This window comes from Lissotriton vulgaris, chromosome 2_1, assembly GCF_964263255.1.
Source record: "Lissotriton vulgaris chromosome 2_1, aLisVul1.2, whole genome shotgun sequence".
Taxonomy (NCBI): domain Eukaryota; kingdom Metazoa; phylum Chordata; class Amphibia; order Caudata; family Salamandridae; genus Lissotriton; species Lissotriton vulgaris.
In genome coordinates, this window is record NC_141687.1 from 1,057,783,029 (window position 1) to 1,057,801,442 (window position 18,414).

The 18,414-nt window shown below is 43.5% G+C and overlaps 1 protein-coding gene across 4 annotated transcripts in view; it reads left to right on the top strand.

Annotated features, from left to right (window-relative positions):
• PRPF40A (pre-mRNA processing factor 40A) overlaps nt 1-18,414 on the top strand; it is a 963,502-nt gene that overhangs the window by 387,518 nt on the left and 557,570 nt on the right. For all 4 annotated transcript variants that reach the window (XM_086956681.1, XM_086956683.1, XM_086956684.1 and 1 more), the window contains exon 16: nt 4,668-4,818. In XM_086956681.1, the coding sequence (XP_086812807.1) occupies nt 4,668-4,818 (151 nt within the window). The remainder of the gene's footprint in view (nt 1-4,667; nt 4,819-18,414) is intronic.

Sequence of the window (18,414 nt, forward strand, 5' to 3'; positions counted from 1 at the left end):
CATCAGCGACAGCAAACCGGTATGCTCACTACACATCATATACCACCCACCTGGGGACAAGCTCTCCTTCTCCCACCAACTCATGGACACAATCCCAACCAACTCAGGACGGCAAAACACCCAAATTTTCCTTGGCGACTACAATCTCCACTGGAATGACAGCACAGACACAGTGGTAAATAGCCTCAAAATCTTCCTCAACGCCCTTGATCTCACCCAAATATGCAATAGCCCGACCCATGAGAAAGGTTCTATCCTCGACCTTATCATCTCCAAAGAGGACGCTATTCAACTTGAGTCAATCCAACCTTGTGACTGGTCAGATCATCATATTGTCTCCTTCCTTATCAATGAAAAAATTAAATTTAACCCAGTTCAACCTTCTAAGCCCAAAGTTTGGAAAAGAGACATGAAGAAACTCAACCAAAACTCCTTACCGCCTAACAGCTGCAATCTCCTACTTCCCCCTTCCGGCGCTACGGACGTTCAACTCCTGACTGACCACTGTCTCAATGCTATGACCACAATAATCAATGAGGCTGCACCCATGCAACTGAAAAGAGTCTCATCCAAGATCTCCAACCCATGGTATGACGGGAGCCTCAATGAAGATAGACGGGCCATGCGATTGGCAGAGCGCGCCTGGAGATCAGCCCCCTCTGCACTGCACCTAAAAACCCTGAAGAAACAGAGAAACGCCTACTTCAGGAAAATAAAACGCTCAAAAGGAGATTTCTTCAGCCTCCAGCTCGCCCAAGCAAAAAACCGCCCAAGGAAACTGTTTGAGCTAATGAGAACACAATCCAAAGAACAACCCCAGACACTCAGCACCATGGGCGTTACACCTTCCTGTGAAGACTTCTCTGCTTTCTTCAACCAAAAAACCGACAACATAAGAAGCGATCTCCTCAATGACGCAATCCTTTACTCCAACCCCCAACACACAGCATCGCCTGAACCAAAGAACAATGCTACATGGTCATCTTTTGGCACCTACTCCGAAGAAGAAATTGGCAGATTGCTCAGCACCCTGAAACCATCCAATCACCTCACTGACCCCCTTCCTGCTAACGCTGTAAAAGACTTCACCCCTTTGCTCCTCCCACTCTGGACTAAGATTATCATTAGCTCTCTTCAACAAGGATCCATCCCTAGCGCCCTCAAAGTCGGACAAGTCACACCGCTACTAAAAAAAACAGCAGACCCCACTGATCTAAACAATTACCGTCCTATTACAAATATTCCCACTCTCGCTAAACTGTTGGAAAAATGCGTACAGCTACAACTTACTAAACACATAGATAAGTTTGATCTCCTCAACCCTCATCAATCAGGCCTCCAAGCAGGGCACAGTACCGAAACTGCTGTGACTCACATAGTTGACAACGCCCTCCAAATCCTAGACCAAAACGATACCTGCCTCCTCATCCTTCTTGATCTCTCTTCAGCATTCGACACAGTTAAACATGAGAACCTACTCGAACTATTAAACACAAGAATGGGCATATCTGGGACTGTTCTCAAGTGGTTCACTTCCTTTCTACACAACCGGTCTCAGAGATTCAAAAGCAACAACCTGATGTCCTCTCCGGTACCTGTTTCGCTAGGCGTCCCTCAAGGATCCTCCCTCTCCCCAACACTGTTCAACCTAGTTATGGAACCTCTCACTACTTTGCTACAAGCATCCAATGTTCACTTTCACATGTATGCCGACGACACCCAACTTTATCTCAAAATACAATCTCCCAAGGACATCATGCTTCTGAACACCACGATCAGAAACACCCACTCCTGGCTTGCCGAGAATCACCTCAAACTCAATGCGCTGAAGACTGAGTTCCTCCTGATCTCACCTCCCGCAAAAATCTCTACCGCTCAAACATGGCTTAAGCACCTAACGGCTCTAAATGTACTACCTACCATCGTAGACTCAGCAAAATCTTTAGGCATAACACTTGACGCCAATCTCAACATGCAGCAGCACATCAGCAAGGCAACGAAAGGAGCGAACTTCCAAATCAATACCTTGAGAAAACTTAAACCCTTCCTTCCAGCCAAAGACTTCCAAACTGCAGTCCAATCTATAGTCACCCCTCACATAGAATACGGTAGCACTGCCCTCTGCGGGCTCCCCCTAACTTCAACCGCACCCCTTAGAGCGTCCCTTAACGCTGCAGCGAGACTCATCACTGGCTCAAAAAAACACTCGCATATTTCCCCTGACTTTAAATCCCTGAACTGGCTACCTTTCGAAGCCAGAATACATCTGAAAATCGCCTGCATGACACACAAGGCTGTACACATGAACTCACCCGCCTACCTCACTCAAAAGCTGACAATTTCTGGTGGCTCTAGAACTACTAGAAGCACAAACAATCTTCTGCTGAAGCCTCGAAGATTTCGGAAGGAAAAAACCTATAAACGCTCCTTCTCAGGAATGGCGCCCAGGATCTGCAACTCACTCCCTCCTGAAACCAGGCTCATCTCCTCCAACAAACTTTTTAAGAAAGTAAAAGCGATCCTCATGGCTAAATACACATGATCTATTATTCTGTATTTCTCAAGAATCCGCTCTGTACTACCTGCCTGACCCCTTGGACTATTTGTATTACTTGTATTATCGACTTATTTGATTGTATACGTTCCCTCTTTGTATATTTTTATATTGTTGACGCACCTGTTTGACTTTGCATATTGTACTCACCTACCTCAACTATGCCTACCTTTATGCTATCTCCAAAAGCATTTTAAGCACGCTTAAACAAGTATATGCTCCTTCTTTTTGTACCTTTATACTATTGGCACATCTGTTTGACTTTGCACCTTGTACCTACACTACCTCAACTTTGACCTACCTCTAGTATTTTGACCTACCTATGTAACTATGCACCTTGTACCTAACTACCTCAACTATTACATACTATTATTCTATCACCCCCTTGTCCTTGTAAAGCGCTCTGATATCTGCAAAGATCTTGTTCGCGCTATATAAAACTTTCTAAATAAATAAATAAAATACCATACATTACAGAGGGATGATGCATACATGAATGTTCGGGGGTAGTGTAATAGGAAACTCATTTAAATAAAGAATGCCATATCAAGACTGTAGGGGGGTGATGAAGAATGGCAACCAACGCCCTAACAATAACAGCCTTTGAGTGTGGTGTTGGGACCTTACTAACATATTGGGGAGCTGGACCATCCATTAGAAAGAGAGCTACCAGCAGTAAGTAACTTGCTCTATACCAGGACGGACTGAGTTTCTGAAAAGAGATTAATAATGGGAATCCCTAGGATTTGTCCTTTTCTGCATCTATCCCACACCTATTTCAATTTGACCCCTCCTTCCTTGTTGACCAGCCATTTTTTGACTGATTTAGGCCTCAAATTTAGAACATGTGCACTGTAGCACACCAGTGCCTCTCTTTGGCAAAGAGCTGCCTTCCCTTTTGAGTTTCAACTAAAGCCCCATTGCAGCTATACTATGGTCTCACTTAGCGGCCCGTCTAGGCCTTTCCTGGAGTCTGTCTGGCAGCAGCAGTCTGAACTTCATTAACACAACTTTCTGCCCTGGCATAAAAAATCCAAGGCCTGCAGCAGGTCAATATCGGTGCCTAGGCCTCTCGCCTTTGTGTCCAGCCCATCTGAGGGTGCCCTGTCTAGTAAGTGAGGGGTCCTCTTTGAACTTTCCAGATTGGTATTTCTTTATTGCAGCTGTGCAATAGCAACAGAAGCGGCTTGTAACCACACTTTCTATACTCAGATCTAATGTTAGCTATATTTTAATGACCTTCATCCTGCTATTGATCTAGGTTCTTACTGTTTTTTTTAAGAAGTCTTCCCTCAGACCAAAATTGACGATTGCTGAAATGTTTATAAAAAGTGCAAACATTTTTTTTTATGAAGTCTGTTTATGATTCTTATGTGCTAACCTGATTATTCGTTTGAAAGTGTGGGGCACTGCTATTGTGAGTTTGTTGATTACTAAGTGATATGTCTGCGGTGTATTGAACGACTAAGATTTTATGTAGTAGGACTGTTGTATGTGTGTGCTGCTAGTTGGTGACAAGTGATTTGTGCATTACACTCAATAATGGATGTCTGTGGTGTCTTTGTACAAAGTTCTGTCAGTCTTCTATTGTAGGTTGCCTTGCTCAGGACTTTCAGAACTGCATCATGGAGTATGTTTGGCTGCGTAAATTACATGGCTGCCATTAAATTTAAGATGAAGCATTGATGAAGAAGCAGCCAAGTTGCCAGCCCTCATGACATTCCCATCTTTCCTCTGCTACTCTTTGCGAGACTTTTGCCACCACCTTATAGACCAGCTGGTTTTGGAATAGGATTTTGGTTTTGTGTTGGTTTTAATTGTTCATATGTATGTAAAGTAATTTCGTTCCAGCACATTGTTCTAAGTGCTGCTGAACACCATAGGATGGTAGAACACAACTGGATTGTTTATCAAAATATCCCAACTTTGAGGTTTATACTCTACCACTCTTATACTATTTGTTATCTATTTATTAAGATAAGATGTAGTTGCCATTTAAAAGGTAATTGTAATCGGTATGTATGAGAAATTCTAGATAATGCTTTTAATAAACATAATCATTGGACTTTATTTTCTTTTTGGAAACACTTGTTAACTACTAACAATATTTCAGGAACAAGCCAAACAATTGCGGAAAAGAAATTGGGAGGCCTTAAAAAACATTTTAGACAATATGGCTAATGTGACCTACTGTACTACATGGTCCGAAGCACAACAATATCTTATGGACAATCCCAATTTTGCAGAGGATGAAGAACTTCAAAGTACGTACAAAGTTTCTTTGTCTTGGTTTGTACGATATTTTTAGTCTGCTTTAAAATGCTGTTTTGGTGACAAATAAGTGCCATCTTGAGATAGCGTTTTAGTCTGATCTCACTAAGAGGCTATTGGTACGGATGAATAAATTGTGGAAATGGCAAACAATGTAGAGTGAACATTCGTTCAGACGAGTCATTGATGCAAGTCCTATGTATATGTAAAAGGCTAAAAACCCCTGAGGAAGCACTGGTTCCACTTGATGTTTCGAGCTCTGAACAAATCTTGCCATCCCCTGCTACTCAAAAAGGGAATCATGCCAACTCTCGGGACACTTCTTAAAATGTATGGAAGTGGTGGCAGAGGAACAGGAAAATGCAGTAAAAACAGAAGTACAAATATAAACTCCACCCTGGCAGAAAAGATTGAGATGTGTGAGATGGAATTTGCCTCCACTCATATAATTTCTTTTTTTAACATTTACAATATCCAAGCATCTAGCACTCTAAGGAACTAGTCATCCATATCATCGTGTATGCCATTGTGGGCCATTGACCAATAAGGGAAATGGGCAGGTTAACTTGTGAACTCGGGGGACTAGCTCCCTACAGACTCAAAGGTGATTTATGTGCCTTAATGGAAATGCTTTTTAGGAATTCTTAATCACTCTAAGCACTTAAAAATTTCTAGTATGTTGGGCCGCAAAGTAAACTCAAGGATGTTTTTGGGGGAAGGGGGGGGGGGGGGCAGCGGCAATCACTTTTATTATTATTTTTTATTCTGTGTAATGATTTAAATTAAACATAATAATATCAAACAATAGTAAATTTTAAAAAAACTTTGTTTCACACAATTATATTTAAAATATATCTGAAGAAGTTGAATTAGAAGCAACATCTTCTCTTATACATAGCTTTTCTGTTTTGCAGCATAGATGTCTTCTAGATGCATGTACTGTGCATATTCCTTCATCTAGTGGTTGGAGTCGGAAAATGCTTTGCTTTTTTATGGTTGCGAAACCGGATTCCCCCTCCCCCCCCCCCTCACCCCCCCCACTCCCTCCCTCCCCCCCCCCCCCCCCCCCCCCGCCCCCTCCCCCTGCCCGGACAGGCTACAACCCCCTTTGGGTGTGTGCAAGCTCTGATTATTTTTTGTGCCATGGAGATCGGAGGTGCACTGAAGACGTCTGAGATAATACAGCAGCAGACAAAGAAAGCCCACCAGAAACTCCAAGGAGATAGGTGGTACCAAGGAAGGTAGCATGAGGGGGAAAACTCTAAGCAAGGCAGCTTCTTTGGCGCTGCTCACTTTGTTCCTCATGGACCAGAGCAAGTACATTTTTCGAAAGCAGAATACAGTCTCCAGTTATTTGGGGATGTTTCTGCGGGGAGCTGAGGGTACATCCAGAAACAAGGTAAGAATTTGCTCTTTTATAGGTAATTATGAGCAAAAACAGGGGTGAATTGCTCCACGTACTAGCAAAAAAAGAAAAAAAGGTTGAAATCTAACGCACCTCAGGCTCATTTTAATTACAAGTTTGGAAAATACCAACACCTCTACCAGGCTGCACTACGGCAATGTGTCAATGTACTGTTTGCACATTTCGTACGCATTTGTGCATTGTTTGGAACCAACTTTCATAGTTTCAATAACACGTTGGGAACACACAAGTGCCTTTTGCATACAGCACGGGGCAAGATGCTGATAGGTAGCGAGTTATTCCCAAGTCGTCTTTCATTTCCAGCATTGCTAAATGCACAGATTTGCGCTCTATGCTTGCAAGGGCTTAAGCTAAACATGGAAAAACATGGGGTTTTTACTTAAATTAACAGGAGACTTTATACATCTCTTAAACAATGTTCAGACCTATACGGTCTGAACACTCCAAAGCATGTGGTTTGTGAAATAGTCTAATTCAAAAACATATGGTTCGGGATGTGACATGCACGATGCAAAGCCTCAGTGCCTTGTACTTGCCAGCCTTTAGAACCCAAACAGATTTAAGATCAATAGTATCTTTCCACAGTTTATAGCCCCCTATTGCTAATTGGTCAAGAAAGGACTGAGAATATAGTAATTTAGTGTGGGTGAGTCTAACTTTGGAAGAGGACTTAACAGTCTTCATAAAATAAAGAGTCCGGATTAGATTGATTAAAATCAGTAAAATATGTAAACTTTTTCAAAAGTGATTTGGAGCTGCCTTCAACAGAAGATGGACAATGTTCCCATTGTGTGTAATTAACCACATTTCTAAATGTGTTTGCTTTGTGCAGAAAATTATTGCCATAATGTTGGTAGCAAAATAAATCTGCATAATTGGCTGAGTCTAAATACAAATCTTCAGCATCGAAAGCACCATAATATTTAAAATCAGAAAATAGAGCCTCTACGGCCTGGACATGACATCCCAATCATCAGAGCGTATATTTTTTTTTAACCACATCACCCATTGAAACACGTACTACACTGGGAACTTTTATAACCTCTGTGGGGTCGTGGATCTGAAACTTAACAGCATCCCATACAATCCCATCTAAAATGGGCCAAGCTGTAATGTTAACAAAAGTCTAGGCCCTCTTCATGATGTGAGATGAGGAGTGGGGTGCCAGAGTTCTATCAATTAATCTAATTGAAGTTCTTTCTTTAACATAGTGTCCATTAACAAAACGGAAAAAATACTCGACAAATCCTATTGACAGGGTATCAAAAATTGTTTTTTAAAGCAAACCGCTAAAATCAAAATTTTTGATGGGGAATTGGATGTAGTAGTCAGTGTCACACGAAAAAGCGTGACTGGTTAACTGCAGATATTTCCCCAAGGGGATCACCAGCCGGTGGATTCAATAAAGGATTTGTTACTGTATGCATCTCGATGGCAATGTCAGGCCTGGTGGAACTCGCCGGAGCCAAAACAGAATTTCTCAGCATTGCTGGACAGGAGACCGCTGGAGTCATACTAAGAAGAATCGGCCACTCGCTGTAATTTGACATGGTCAGTGGAGATGTACCTGTTTTCCTTACGACCAGGAAGTGGTGGTAAAATGACTGTTCTTGTACCCTGCACGCCAAGCACAGGAACTGGTGCACTATATGAGGGGCCAAACTCCTTCTTGTTCTCAAACTTCTCACGGACCAAGTCACCGACCCGGAGTAGCCAGCTAACTACCGGAATCTGAAGAGCAGCATCAGATGCGGAGGGCAAGTGTTCCTTTGCAAGGCTGTCTATGGTCTTTTGTAGGTTCTGTAAAACAGCGGAATGTTCATCTACGTCAAAGGATGCGGCAGACGCCGCCATGTCTAGACCCTCAAGGTCCGGAACAAACAATTTGATGCCAAAGAGCATTTCGTATGGGGTCCGCCCACCCAGAAACCTTTTAGGGATTTTATTAAGTGCATGTTGAACGCTATAGAGATGGGCCAGCCAGTTTCTGCCAGTACCTAAAATGCTAGCTCTCAAGGATTGCTTTAAGTCCCGGTTCATCCGCTCCACAACACTTTTGTGCTCCGTCATGTATGGAGACAAACATTTGACTTGGACCCCCAACTAACCCATGGCATCCTTGTACGCCTTAGAGGCGAACACTGGATCCTGGTCCGATTGAAAGGTGCTGCATGCAAAAATTCCCACAAAGACACGCATATCCCTGATGACAGTTCGGGAATCGGCACTTCTTTGCGGCCATACCCAAATAAAGCGCGTGCAAGAATCCACTGCAACTAAGACTTACTTATACGCAGTATCTGAGGAGAAAGGACCGCAGTGACCTAACTAAACACACCCAAGTGGTTTATTAGATATGTACAACTGTGTCTGGGGTGGGCGTGCCGCAGTTGAAGGTTTAATCTGCTGGCATATATCACAATGAAGGACATAATCACGCGTCTGTTTGTGCAAGCCACGCCACCAGTAACGCTGTTGTAAGAGAGATAGAGTAGCTGACACACCGGCGTGTGCCGATGTTATGTCCTCATGAGCCACTGTTATCAAAGTCTGCATGTGGTCCGCGTTTGGAATCAACCTGTCGCCAATGTTGTTAATTCTCACATAGGGAACTTTATCAGGACTTAAAAGATAAAAGTAGTTGGAAGGGAAAACTATAGGGTAATTACTTCCCTTATTTGTTGCGGCAATAGCTGCCAAGATGTCAACCTCAATTTTACTTTTGGAATGTGTAACTTCTGCTAGTACATATGTCGCAAGTGCTGTCTTGGCTGCTTCATCAGCAAGACTGTTACCAACAGCGTGTACCCCCACGCATTGGTGACCAGGAGAATGAATTACAAACACGAGAGGCAGACGTTCTTTAAGTTCTGCAACTCGAACCCATAGTATTTTGTGTTTAATAGTGCTACCTTTGGAATCACGATAGTCATTCTGAGTCCCAAAAAATAAATTTTCATTGTAAGACTGAACACAGTAGTAAGAGTCACTCACAATAAGAGTAGTCACTCAAGGGTCAGCATACTCCAGTGCAAGCACCAAAGCAGGTAGCTCTGCCAACTGAGCGGTACAGTCCCCTAATGTCTGTGTATGCACGACATCGGACATTAACTCTCCATTTACCATAGTACCAAACACTATTGCGCAGGCCGCTAAATATGCATGCTTTGACCCCATCACCGATTCCGTTGATCTGTCAGTGTAGATGATACAATGGAAATTCTCAAGCTGGCGCATGGCCTGAGGAGCCGGATGAACAAATTCATACTGCAAGTACTCCTGAGTTTGCGAAGAGGAATCCAAGGCAAACGTGACATCGGGAGACGTCAAGGATGTGGCCCATTGTATCCAACGTTGATGCAAAGCTTTTGAATTCTGTGCACTGTATTTGTCACTGCCTCAAAGGCACGATACGGTGTAACAACCAACATGCGTTTCCCCTGCGACAGCGTTCGTTCCTGTAGAATCGCCATCTGCACTGCAGTCAAAACTTTTTCCACAGAATAAAATCGCATTTCAGCCAAACTGTACAAGTGTGACTTGTAAGCAATAGGGACTGTCACCCTCATTAAAAGTCAGTTACGTGAAACCCACAGCACCAGGAACAATTCTTATTACCAGGTTGGTGTGTTTATCACGAGTCAGTAACTATTTAGATTCAAGAAGATCAGACTGCAAAGATTGCAATATTGCAGAATGTTCTGACAGCCAGAAAGATTTGATGAAAGTAGGTTTACCAAGGCATAAAGCGGCTTGATACGCTGGGCATGATCGGGAATGTAAGTACGCCCAAAGTTAAAAAAAAAAAAAACAGTAAAGATTGTAGTTTTTTCAGAGTTGTGGGAGCTCACAACTGTGCGCATTTCTTCAAGAAGTGAGGTGCTAAACTTCGACCTCCATTGTTGAGCTCATAGCCCAGGAACAACCCTGTATACTTTGGAATGTGTGATTTTGCAAAGTTAAATTTGTAACCGAAGTCTGCAAACATGCAAATGATGCGGTCAACGCAACACAGATGCGGCCATAATTGGTCGTTTGTGAGATAAATGTCAACATGCGAGCATTCATCAGTCGAGTTTCTCCAAAAGAGACAATACAAGCGGCAAAGACGCCTGGGCTGTTCTTGTAACCCATCTCTAATCATTTGAATTGATGCTGTTTGCCGCCAGAAGTAAAAGTTGTCCATTGACTACTAATAGAGGACAGGTTATGGCTAAAAAAGCCATTGGATATGTCTAGTGTGGTCTTAAACCATTTACGCACGAGACTATCCACAAGGGCTGAACTGGGAGTATTCTGTACCGTGCAGGTCCGACAATGAGAGTTTAAGTGCCGGTAATCCAATACCAAATGGTATGAGCCATCAGGCTTGGTCACAGTAAAAAGAGGATTATTTATCGGAGACACACATGTTTCAATTGCACCTTGATATTCCAATTGGTCAAGGATTTCCGCCATGGGAGCTTTCGCTTCACGTCGCATGGGATATTGGGGTTGAGGTTGTGGCATAGACTGCAATGGTATCTCCTGTTTGGGGGAAAATTTGTCCCATCCACATTGAGTACCGTACAACGCCAGTGCAAGCACCTTAGCCCACTCTTCTGCGAAATTCAGCGCCTGCTCTTTCGGCACAGTGTGTGTGAAACTAGGGAGGATTACCTCCTCCCCTCTCGGAGTGGCCAAAACGAAGGGTGGGGCCAGTCGGCCTCCGCCGACAAATTGTCATAGGTAGTAGTCAGATTTTCCCAAAATACCCCTTTTATAGTGCGTTGTATGTCACCATCAATTAAAAGGACTATTTCATAAAGTCTTTCAGGGGTAGCCACTCTAGTGTCAGGTGTCTCAACAGCAAGGAACGTGTCAGTTGCTGTCACCTTCAGAAATGGACGCAAAGCTTCCCGCCCTACAGTAATTTCTGCTGTACTGTCTAGCATAGCAGCGTCCGCGCCCATGTCCTGTTCCGAAGCTGTGTTCTCACTAACGGTGGCATACCTCGCTGTTAAAGCGGCAACTTTCTTCTTCTAAAACTGGGGTCTTTGACGCGGAAAGTAGTCTTGCTTGCCTTTACCTTCGGTCTAGCAGGGCTCCTCAAGGCTTTGTTGGGCACTCCGACCTCTGCCGCTGTTTCCTCCACCGGTTGGTGAGACCAATGTATCCTTCAAAGTGTGAGGAGAACGTTGATCAGGAACCTGAAAACAATCGGGTGACTTAATATTAGCGCGGTCGCGCAAATCATATTGTGCGCTCAGTAGACACAGGTATTGGCTAAGCAGGATGTGACCCCGGTTTCTGTTGCTGTTTCCCCTGTTTTTTATTCTTATTCCAATTCTGCTTTGGAACATTGGGGCGTTCATCCTTATCAGAATTCGCCACCTTAGTTTGCTTTTGTGCTGTTGTCTAAGCAAAAGGCTTAACACCCAAACTATTGCAGCCAATGGTCTTATAAGCCTCCGCAATGATTTCTGGTAACTGCAGGGGCTTATCGGCATCGAGGACATCGCGTAAAGCATTAGACACCTAGAGGTTCACCGCACCGCAGGGACCCCAGGTATTCAAGGGGAATTTGTTCCCCATCTGCAAACGCGCCAGGGGACGCGTTTGCAGAGTGGTGCAAGGAGGGGGCGTAGCCTCCGACGCAATCCCATTTGTTTTTTGGGGGGGGGGAGGTTAAGAAGGGGGGGCTGTGTGCCCCCCTTATTTTTCTAAATTATTGGCCCTGGGGACCCCATCCGCCAGGGCCTGCCCCCAATTTTTTTTTTTTAAAGTAGAAATCGGGAAGGGGGCCGCATGGCCCCCCCCCCCTCCCAAGACCATAATTTGCTCTGGGGACCCCATCCCCCGGGGCATGGCCCTTTCTATTATTTTGGAGGGGGGCTGCCTTGCCCCCCCTAATGTGGCCACTTATGGCCCCGGGGACCCCACCACCCGGGGCGGCCTTTTTTTTTTTTTTACTTTTAATTGTTTTCAATTTGTGGAGGCCGCGTCGCCCCCCTCCCGGGCCACTAATAGCCCCGGGGACCCCATCTCCCAGGGCTGACCCTCTCCGTTGGGGGCCGTGGGGTGTCTCCAATCCCCCCACGGTCCCAGGCTTTGCTTTTCCACATGGGGAGCAGCTAACATGCTGCTCCCCCTGTATCATTGCAATCTGCTTTGCTATTTGGAAGAGAGAGCAGGTTTCCTGCTCTCTCTTCCGAATAGCAAAGCTCCCGCCCTGTCATTGCGTACTACAGTGTCCCGGGGTGGGCGGGCCTGGTGGATGGCTGTCCCCAGGGCCCTCGAGAACTCCAGGAGGGGGGCCGCCCGGCTCCCCCTCCCACTTTTTTCAAAGCCCCGGGGTGTGGTGGTCCCCAGGGCTGGGGGGTCCGTCACAGACCCACCCAATTTACATATTTAAAGACCGGGTGGGGGTGGACCCTGGGGCGTGTGGGGGCGGGCTTGCAACTCTCTCCCTCATACAGGGTATTTTATTTATAAAAAAAAGCCCGGAGCTGCTGGGGGGGGGGCATGAGTCCCCGACATTCTTTTCGAAAAGCCCCGGGGGTGGCGTTCTTCGGGGCTGGGGGGGCCTGAGAGCCCCCCCGCAACAAATGTAAAGAAGCCCCGGGGGTTGGCGGTCCCCGGGGCTGGGGGGGGCCTGAGGGCCAATTACCAAAGAAGCGTTTTGGGTTTTGTTTTTTTCTGGCAAGATCCACCCATCCTGCGCGGATTTTGCAGATTTCAAAAAACAAATTGGGCCTTGGGGGTCCTTGTGGGACCCCCTGAACAGGCCTAGGGGGTCAGGGTGTTTCTACCCTGCCCTTTTTTCAGGTTTTGCTAGTTTTTTATTTAGGCTTAGTGTGCCTCGGTTCTACAATCTACAATTTCAAGCAATATGGTTGGTAAAGACCATATTAAATATAAAGATGAATGGGCCTACCAAAAATAACTATTTTTAATATACATCCAGGTAACTGCTAGCGAACAACCGTAAAAAAGGAGTTTTCGTTGTCACGTCTATAAATACTTACCACACTCACAAATGCAAATATACATGAGGGAGTATATATGTGTATACTCTTCTAAAAGTGGATCTATTTGGATACCTACTATGTACACACAGCGGGAGGACACAGATTCTGTCTTAATGAACAAGTGGAACACCACACCATTCTTGTTTCTATTCTCTTGTGGAGATTAATTACACTTCACTCCCTCCTCTACTAGCACTGAATACCGCTACTCAATCTGTGCACAGTATGTGAATCTAGAAGACGTCTTTGCTGCAAAGCTAAACTACTAACTTACCTGCAAGAATAGTTTTGCAGCTTAGACTCTTCTAGATTCACATACAACCCTCCCCTGTGAAGGAGGGTTGTATGTGAATCTAGAAGAGTTTGAATGTAAGGATAGAACATTGTTGTGCAACAAGTTATTTCATTTTAATGTGTCCAGACTCATAGTAAGAGTCATTAGGCTAGACATATCTGTTTATAAGAATTTTATTATGATTGATATATTTATGGTTTTAGAATTATTTATATATAGGAAATGAAATTTTGACAGATTAGTAAAATGTGTACATATTATGAAATAACTTTGATAAAATAGAGATGCACAGTACTATTTATAGCGATTTTTTGCACAATAGATACCGAATTTTTTCAGTGATTTATAGCAAACTGGCATTTATGCTGATCAGGAGTATGAAAAGCTACATTAGTCCATTGTTTACATGAGTAAATTATTTACATTTCTGAATGCCGTACAAAATTACGAAGGTATATATAGACAGTACTGCACTTTCATAATAAGAGGCAAAAGCACAAGTATGTTTTCTATGTTTTTTGCTTAAAGCCTATCATGTGATGTGTGCACTGTGGGGGTGGCAGTTTGAAACTAAGTTTAAAATGCCTCATTTGCTGCTAAAAACTTTGGTGTGAGCAAGAGCACGGCTGTGCTTGAAACGCGTCGCAGCAGAGCAGGGCGTTAATAAAAAAGACCTTCCTGCCTGATTCCGGTGGTCCGTCCCTTCATTTCCTGTGTTCGGGTGCTGAAGGATTGTTGCTGATATATATATATATATATATATATATCTATACTACTATTATAAAGAGAGAACTTGCACCTTTTGGCAAGGTAAACTCGAAAAGTACACCACCAATCCGAACACCCTAGACATCATTGAAAACTGCAGGGCAAGCAGAAGGACATAGGCTATCTAAAAAAAAAAAATACGTTGTTTTAAAAAAAAGTATAAATAAAAAAAAGTAGTCCCTTGCAACTAGCACCGGCCGCGACGTCTGCGTGATGACATCGGGAGCGCAGGAAGGAGCGGCGTGGAAGCAACAGGTAGAGCGTACTGTCTTTTGAGGACGGGAGTCATTATCATAACAGCCCCCCCATGTGGTTGTGGCTCGCAGACTGTGGTGGTGGAGTGCATGGAAGGAAAAGCACAAAGGGCTGTTCTGTTCGGGAACGTGCAAGAGCAAGGCATGACAGGACAGCGTCAGCTTTATGAAGCAATGCAGAACTTTCATTCCAGAAATTCTTACAGAAAAAAGTATGTTATCCAGATTTTTATGAAGTTGTTGGCGTTTAAAAAAGCTTTGCTACGGACAGCCTTAACTTAAAGGGTTGTGTAGCGAAAAATCCAACTCAAGAGTTAAGACTTAACATTTCTTGGAATCCGGTTTAGGGAAATGAGCATTAATACTGTGAAATGAAAATTCTTTCAAAAGTAGATCACTTATTTTTTTTACTTCTGCTTGTATTCTCTATTAACACTAATCGATGTAAGGAGTACTTTGTTAAAAGAGGCCCTCCTAACACGTCAAAGGTGCCTTCTCAGCAGTCTGTTTTATATGACCTGTAGAGGGCAGCCATGCACTTAGAAAGATTTTGTGTTGGTTCGTGTGTTTTTTCTCATCGAAAGGGAGACAGTTTCTTTTACCGTGGAACCTTCAAAAAAGAGGCATTGAAAGATAAGTAATAAATACATTTAAATGAGAAGAGCTACGGAGATCTCTTTCAGTTTATGGATATTGGTGAAAATTGTGATAGAAGGGGGTTCCATAAACAGTGCAAAAGCAATACAAAATGTGCAATAATAATGTGTCCTTTAGCTATAGGTTGGCCCTAAAGCCTCATTGCCCCCAGGCAACGCTGGGGCGGGCTGCTAGTATATATATATATATATATATGTATATGTGTATGTATGTGTGTATGTATATATGTATATGTATATATACTTCACCTGCACCAGGCTCGCCCACTAACGAACCAGTATCCCCTATGGGAAGCTGCTGAGGATCAAACTGAATAGTACTTAATGATTTTCATAAATGTGCAAATGAAAATATAGGGAGATTTAGAGCTCAAGGTTACGGGGAGCAAGTACTGAGAGATTCATTGCATAAGGTACAAGGGACAGCAAGACAGGATTTACTAAAAGACAGGAGTTCTAAGAAAAAGTAAGAGGAAAAATTCAGGATGATAACCACCCTCTCCAGTGCGGTGGATCAACTAAGATCAGTGTTGAGAAGGAATTGGAATCTATGGAAATCTTATCTTATATCTTATAAACTTATATTGGTGAGGACATCCCTGCTCGTCCTATGCTCACTTTTAAAAGAGCAAGGGCCTTGAGGGATTCTTTAACCAAGAGCTATTTCACGAAAACTGCACCTAAGCCCTTTGGCAAAGAGCTACAGGGGTTCTTCCCGTGTGGTAGATGTAAGGCTTGTAGGACCAGCAAAGAAGTTCTATCATATCAGGTGTTAGGATCAGAGAAACCCCGTTGGATAAGGAAGTTTATCACATGCAGTACTCCTTACACTGTTTATTGCTAGGTATGCCCTTGTGGGCTGATACATTGGTAGTACCATTCACCAAACTAAGATAAGGATCTTAGAACACACAAGGGCGATAAAGAACTGTGATGTGGCATGTACCAGCACACCCTAGAGTTGGGGTTAGAGTAGCAAGACTAAGGAGATTGGAGTCAAGGTATATTATTGACCTTGGAACCAAACTCCTGGGGGATTGAACAGTAATGAGGAGTTGATGGTGCATCTAGGATAAAGGGCTCTCTTCCTTTTTGACACCTCTGATTATCCCCTCTCTCCTCTGTGACCTTTTTGAGATCCTGTATATAGTGATATAGTGTACATACTCTGCACTTTGTAGCAATTGAAATGTAATATTATGAATATGAAATTTGAATCCCTTTCTTTTCTCATTTTTTTTTTCTTTCTCCATCCTCCCCTCCCCCCCTCCTTTTTCCTCTAATGTTCGAATTAGGATATGACAAGTTTACCTGAACTCTCAGCTCAATAAACACATACAAGCAAGATTATACTTATTCAACAGCCAGACCCAATCGCATGGAAAAAAGGGGGGAAAAAATAATCTGAGCTTGCACACACACACACAGGGGGTTGTAGCCTGACCAGGGGAGTCAGGTTTCACAACCATCCATAAGAAAAGAGGGGGAAAAAAGCACTTTCCGACTCCAACTACTAGATGGCAGAATATGCACAGTATGTGAATCTAGAAGAGTCTGTGCTACAAAACTATTGTTACAGGTAAGTAACTAGTTTCGATATGGGTTGCTTAAGCTATGACCTACAAAATGCACATCTCTGATCAGACAAACTATCACAGACATTAAACGCATTGTAAAAAGGATGACTCTTAAATTATTTTTGCTCTGACTGCTACTTTCACAGGCCCACCCTAGTTGTCGAACATCAGGCCTCGAAAAATCGTAAAAATATTTCCAGACCTGCAGGTCTAGTATTTTGAACAATCTACTCAACCTAACTATAATGTACTTGACCTGTGAATGGGTCTCAAATTGTGACATCCATAGGCAAATATTAAATTTTTTATAGAGCCGCCTTTTTTGTCCTCCTCACAAGTGCACCTTCAAATGTGCAAGTTCAGCATTTCAGCTGTACAAAAAACTTTTTATTTAAGAGACTTAAATTTTGCTCCATGTATGTTAAGATCTAGTACACATATAGAGAACACATGAACCATGACTTGCTTCTTAGTTCACTAATAGCATTGTCATCAGGGCGGAGAAGGGGATGTTTTTAAGTTAATATTTAAAAACTCACTTTGAATGAATATATTACTAAAATATGATGTGGTAGCGCACTGTCCATTGCGAACAGCACATTTTCCATTGAAATGGTCACAAACTATGTAATTGGCATGCTGTTTTACGGATAAAACTATTTAGCTTATTCACAATCTGTGGATTTTGGGTTTCAGCAATATTTATCATTTTCCCATCACCAAGTAAAGTGTTCTGATTTGTTTTCATCCCATTAAAATCTTTTTAGGGCTCGCGCCCTGTGTTGCACTGCACAGCAGTGCTCGCAGCGCGAGCCCTTTAGTAGGTGAAAAACAGGGTTTGTAAGCTGCCCTAGGAATCGCACACGCTCGTGCGTGTGCTTTTCCTTTTGTGGGCAGCTATTGGCATTTGCGTGCGTATTTTAATGAAAGACTGCACGCAATAGACCACAGGTGGGCGCATTGCTCCGCCCATGACCTATTGGTGTCTATTACACGCTTGGTGCACGTAATAGACACCAATAGGCCATGTGGTCACGTGTGGCGCGCGCGCACCACTCGTGGGCGTGTTAGCAGCAGAGGCGCTGCAACAGACACTGGCTGACAGTCACACTCGCTCTTTAACTTGTGAGCTTTTTCTTTTGAACACGCTTGTTTTTTTTTTTTTTTTTGCCTCCTTAATATCCCTTCTTCAGCTCGAGGCTGATGATTTGGAATCTGTGACTTAAAAAAAAACAGCTTAAAGTTTAAAGGTGTCTTTCTTTCTGCCTGCCATTCTGTCAAGCGACAACCCCTTCTTCCCCCCTCACCCCCTTCTACCAAGCCTGGCTATGTTCAGCTATTGAATGAAGGGTGCCCGGGTTGTCTGGGGGCCTCCTCCACGTATTATAAGCAAACACCTCTCATTTTCGCTGTAACCGCTTATCCAAGAGGGAGGGGTCTGTTCACCTAGCACAGCAGCCTCAGCGCATATTTTGAATGCCTCTCATAGTTGTCATATGCCATATTTTTCCCTTAATCCTTGCAGAGCAAAATCTTCTCTTCCCTTGCCAGACTTGCACTATGTGCCTATTTAAAAACATTATCTTTGCAGCAGTATATTAAA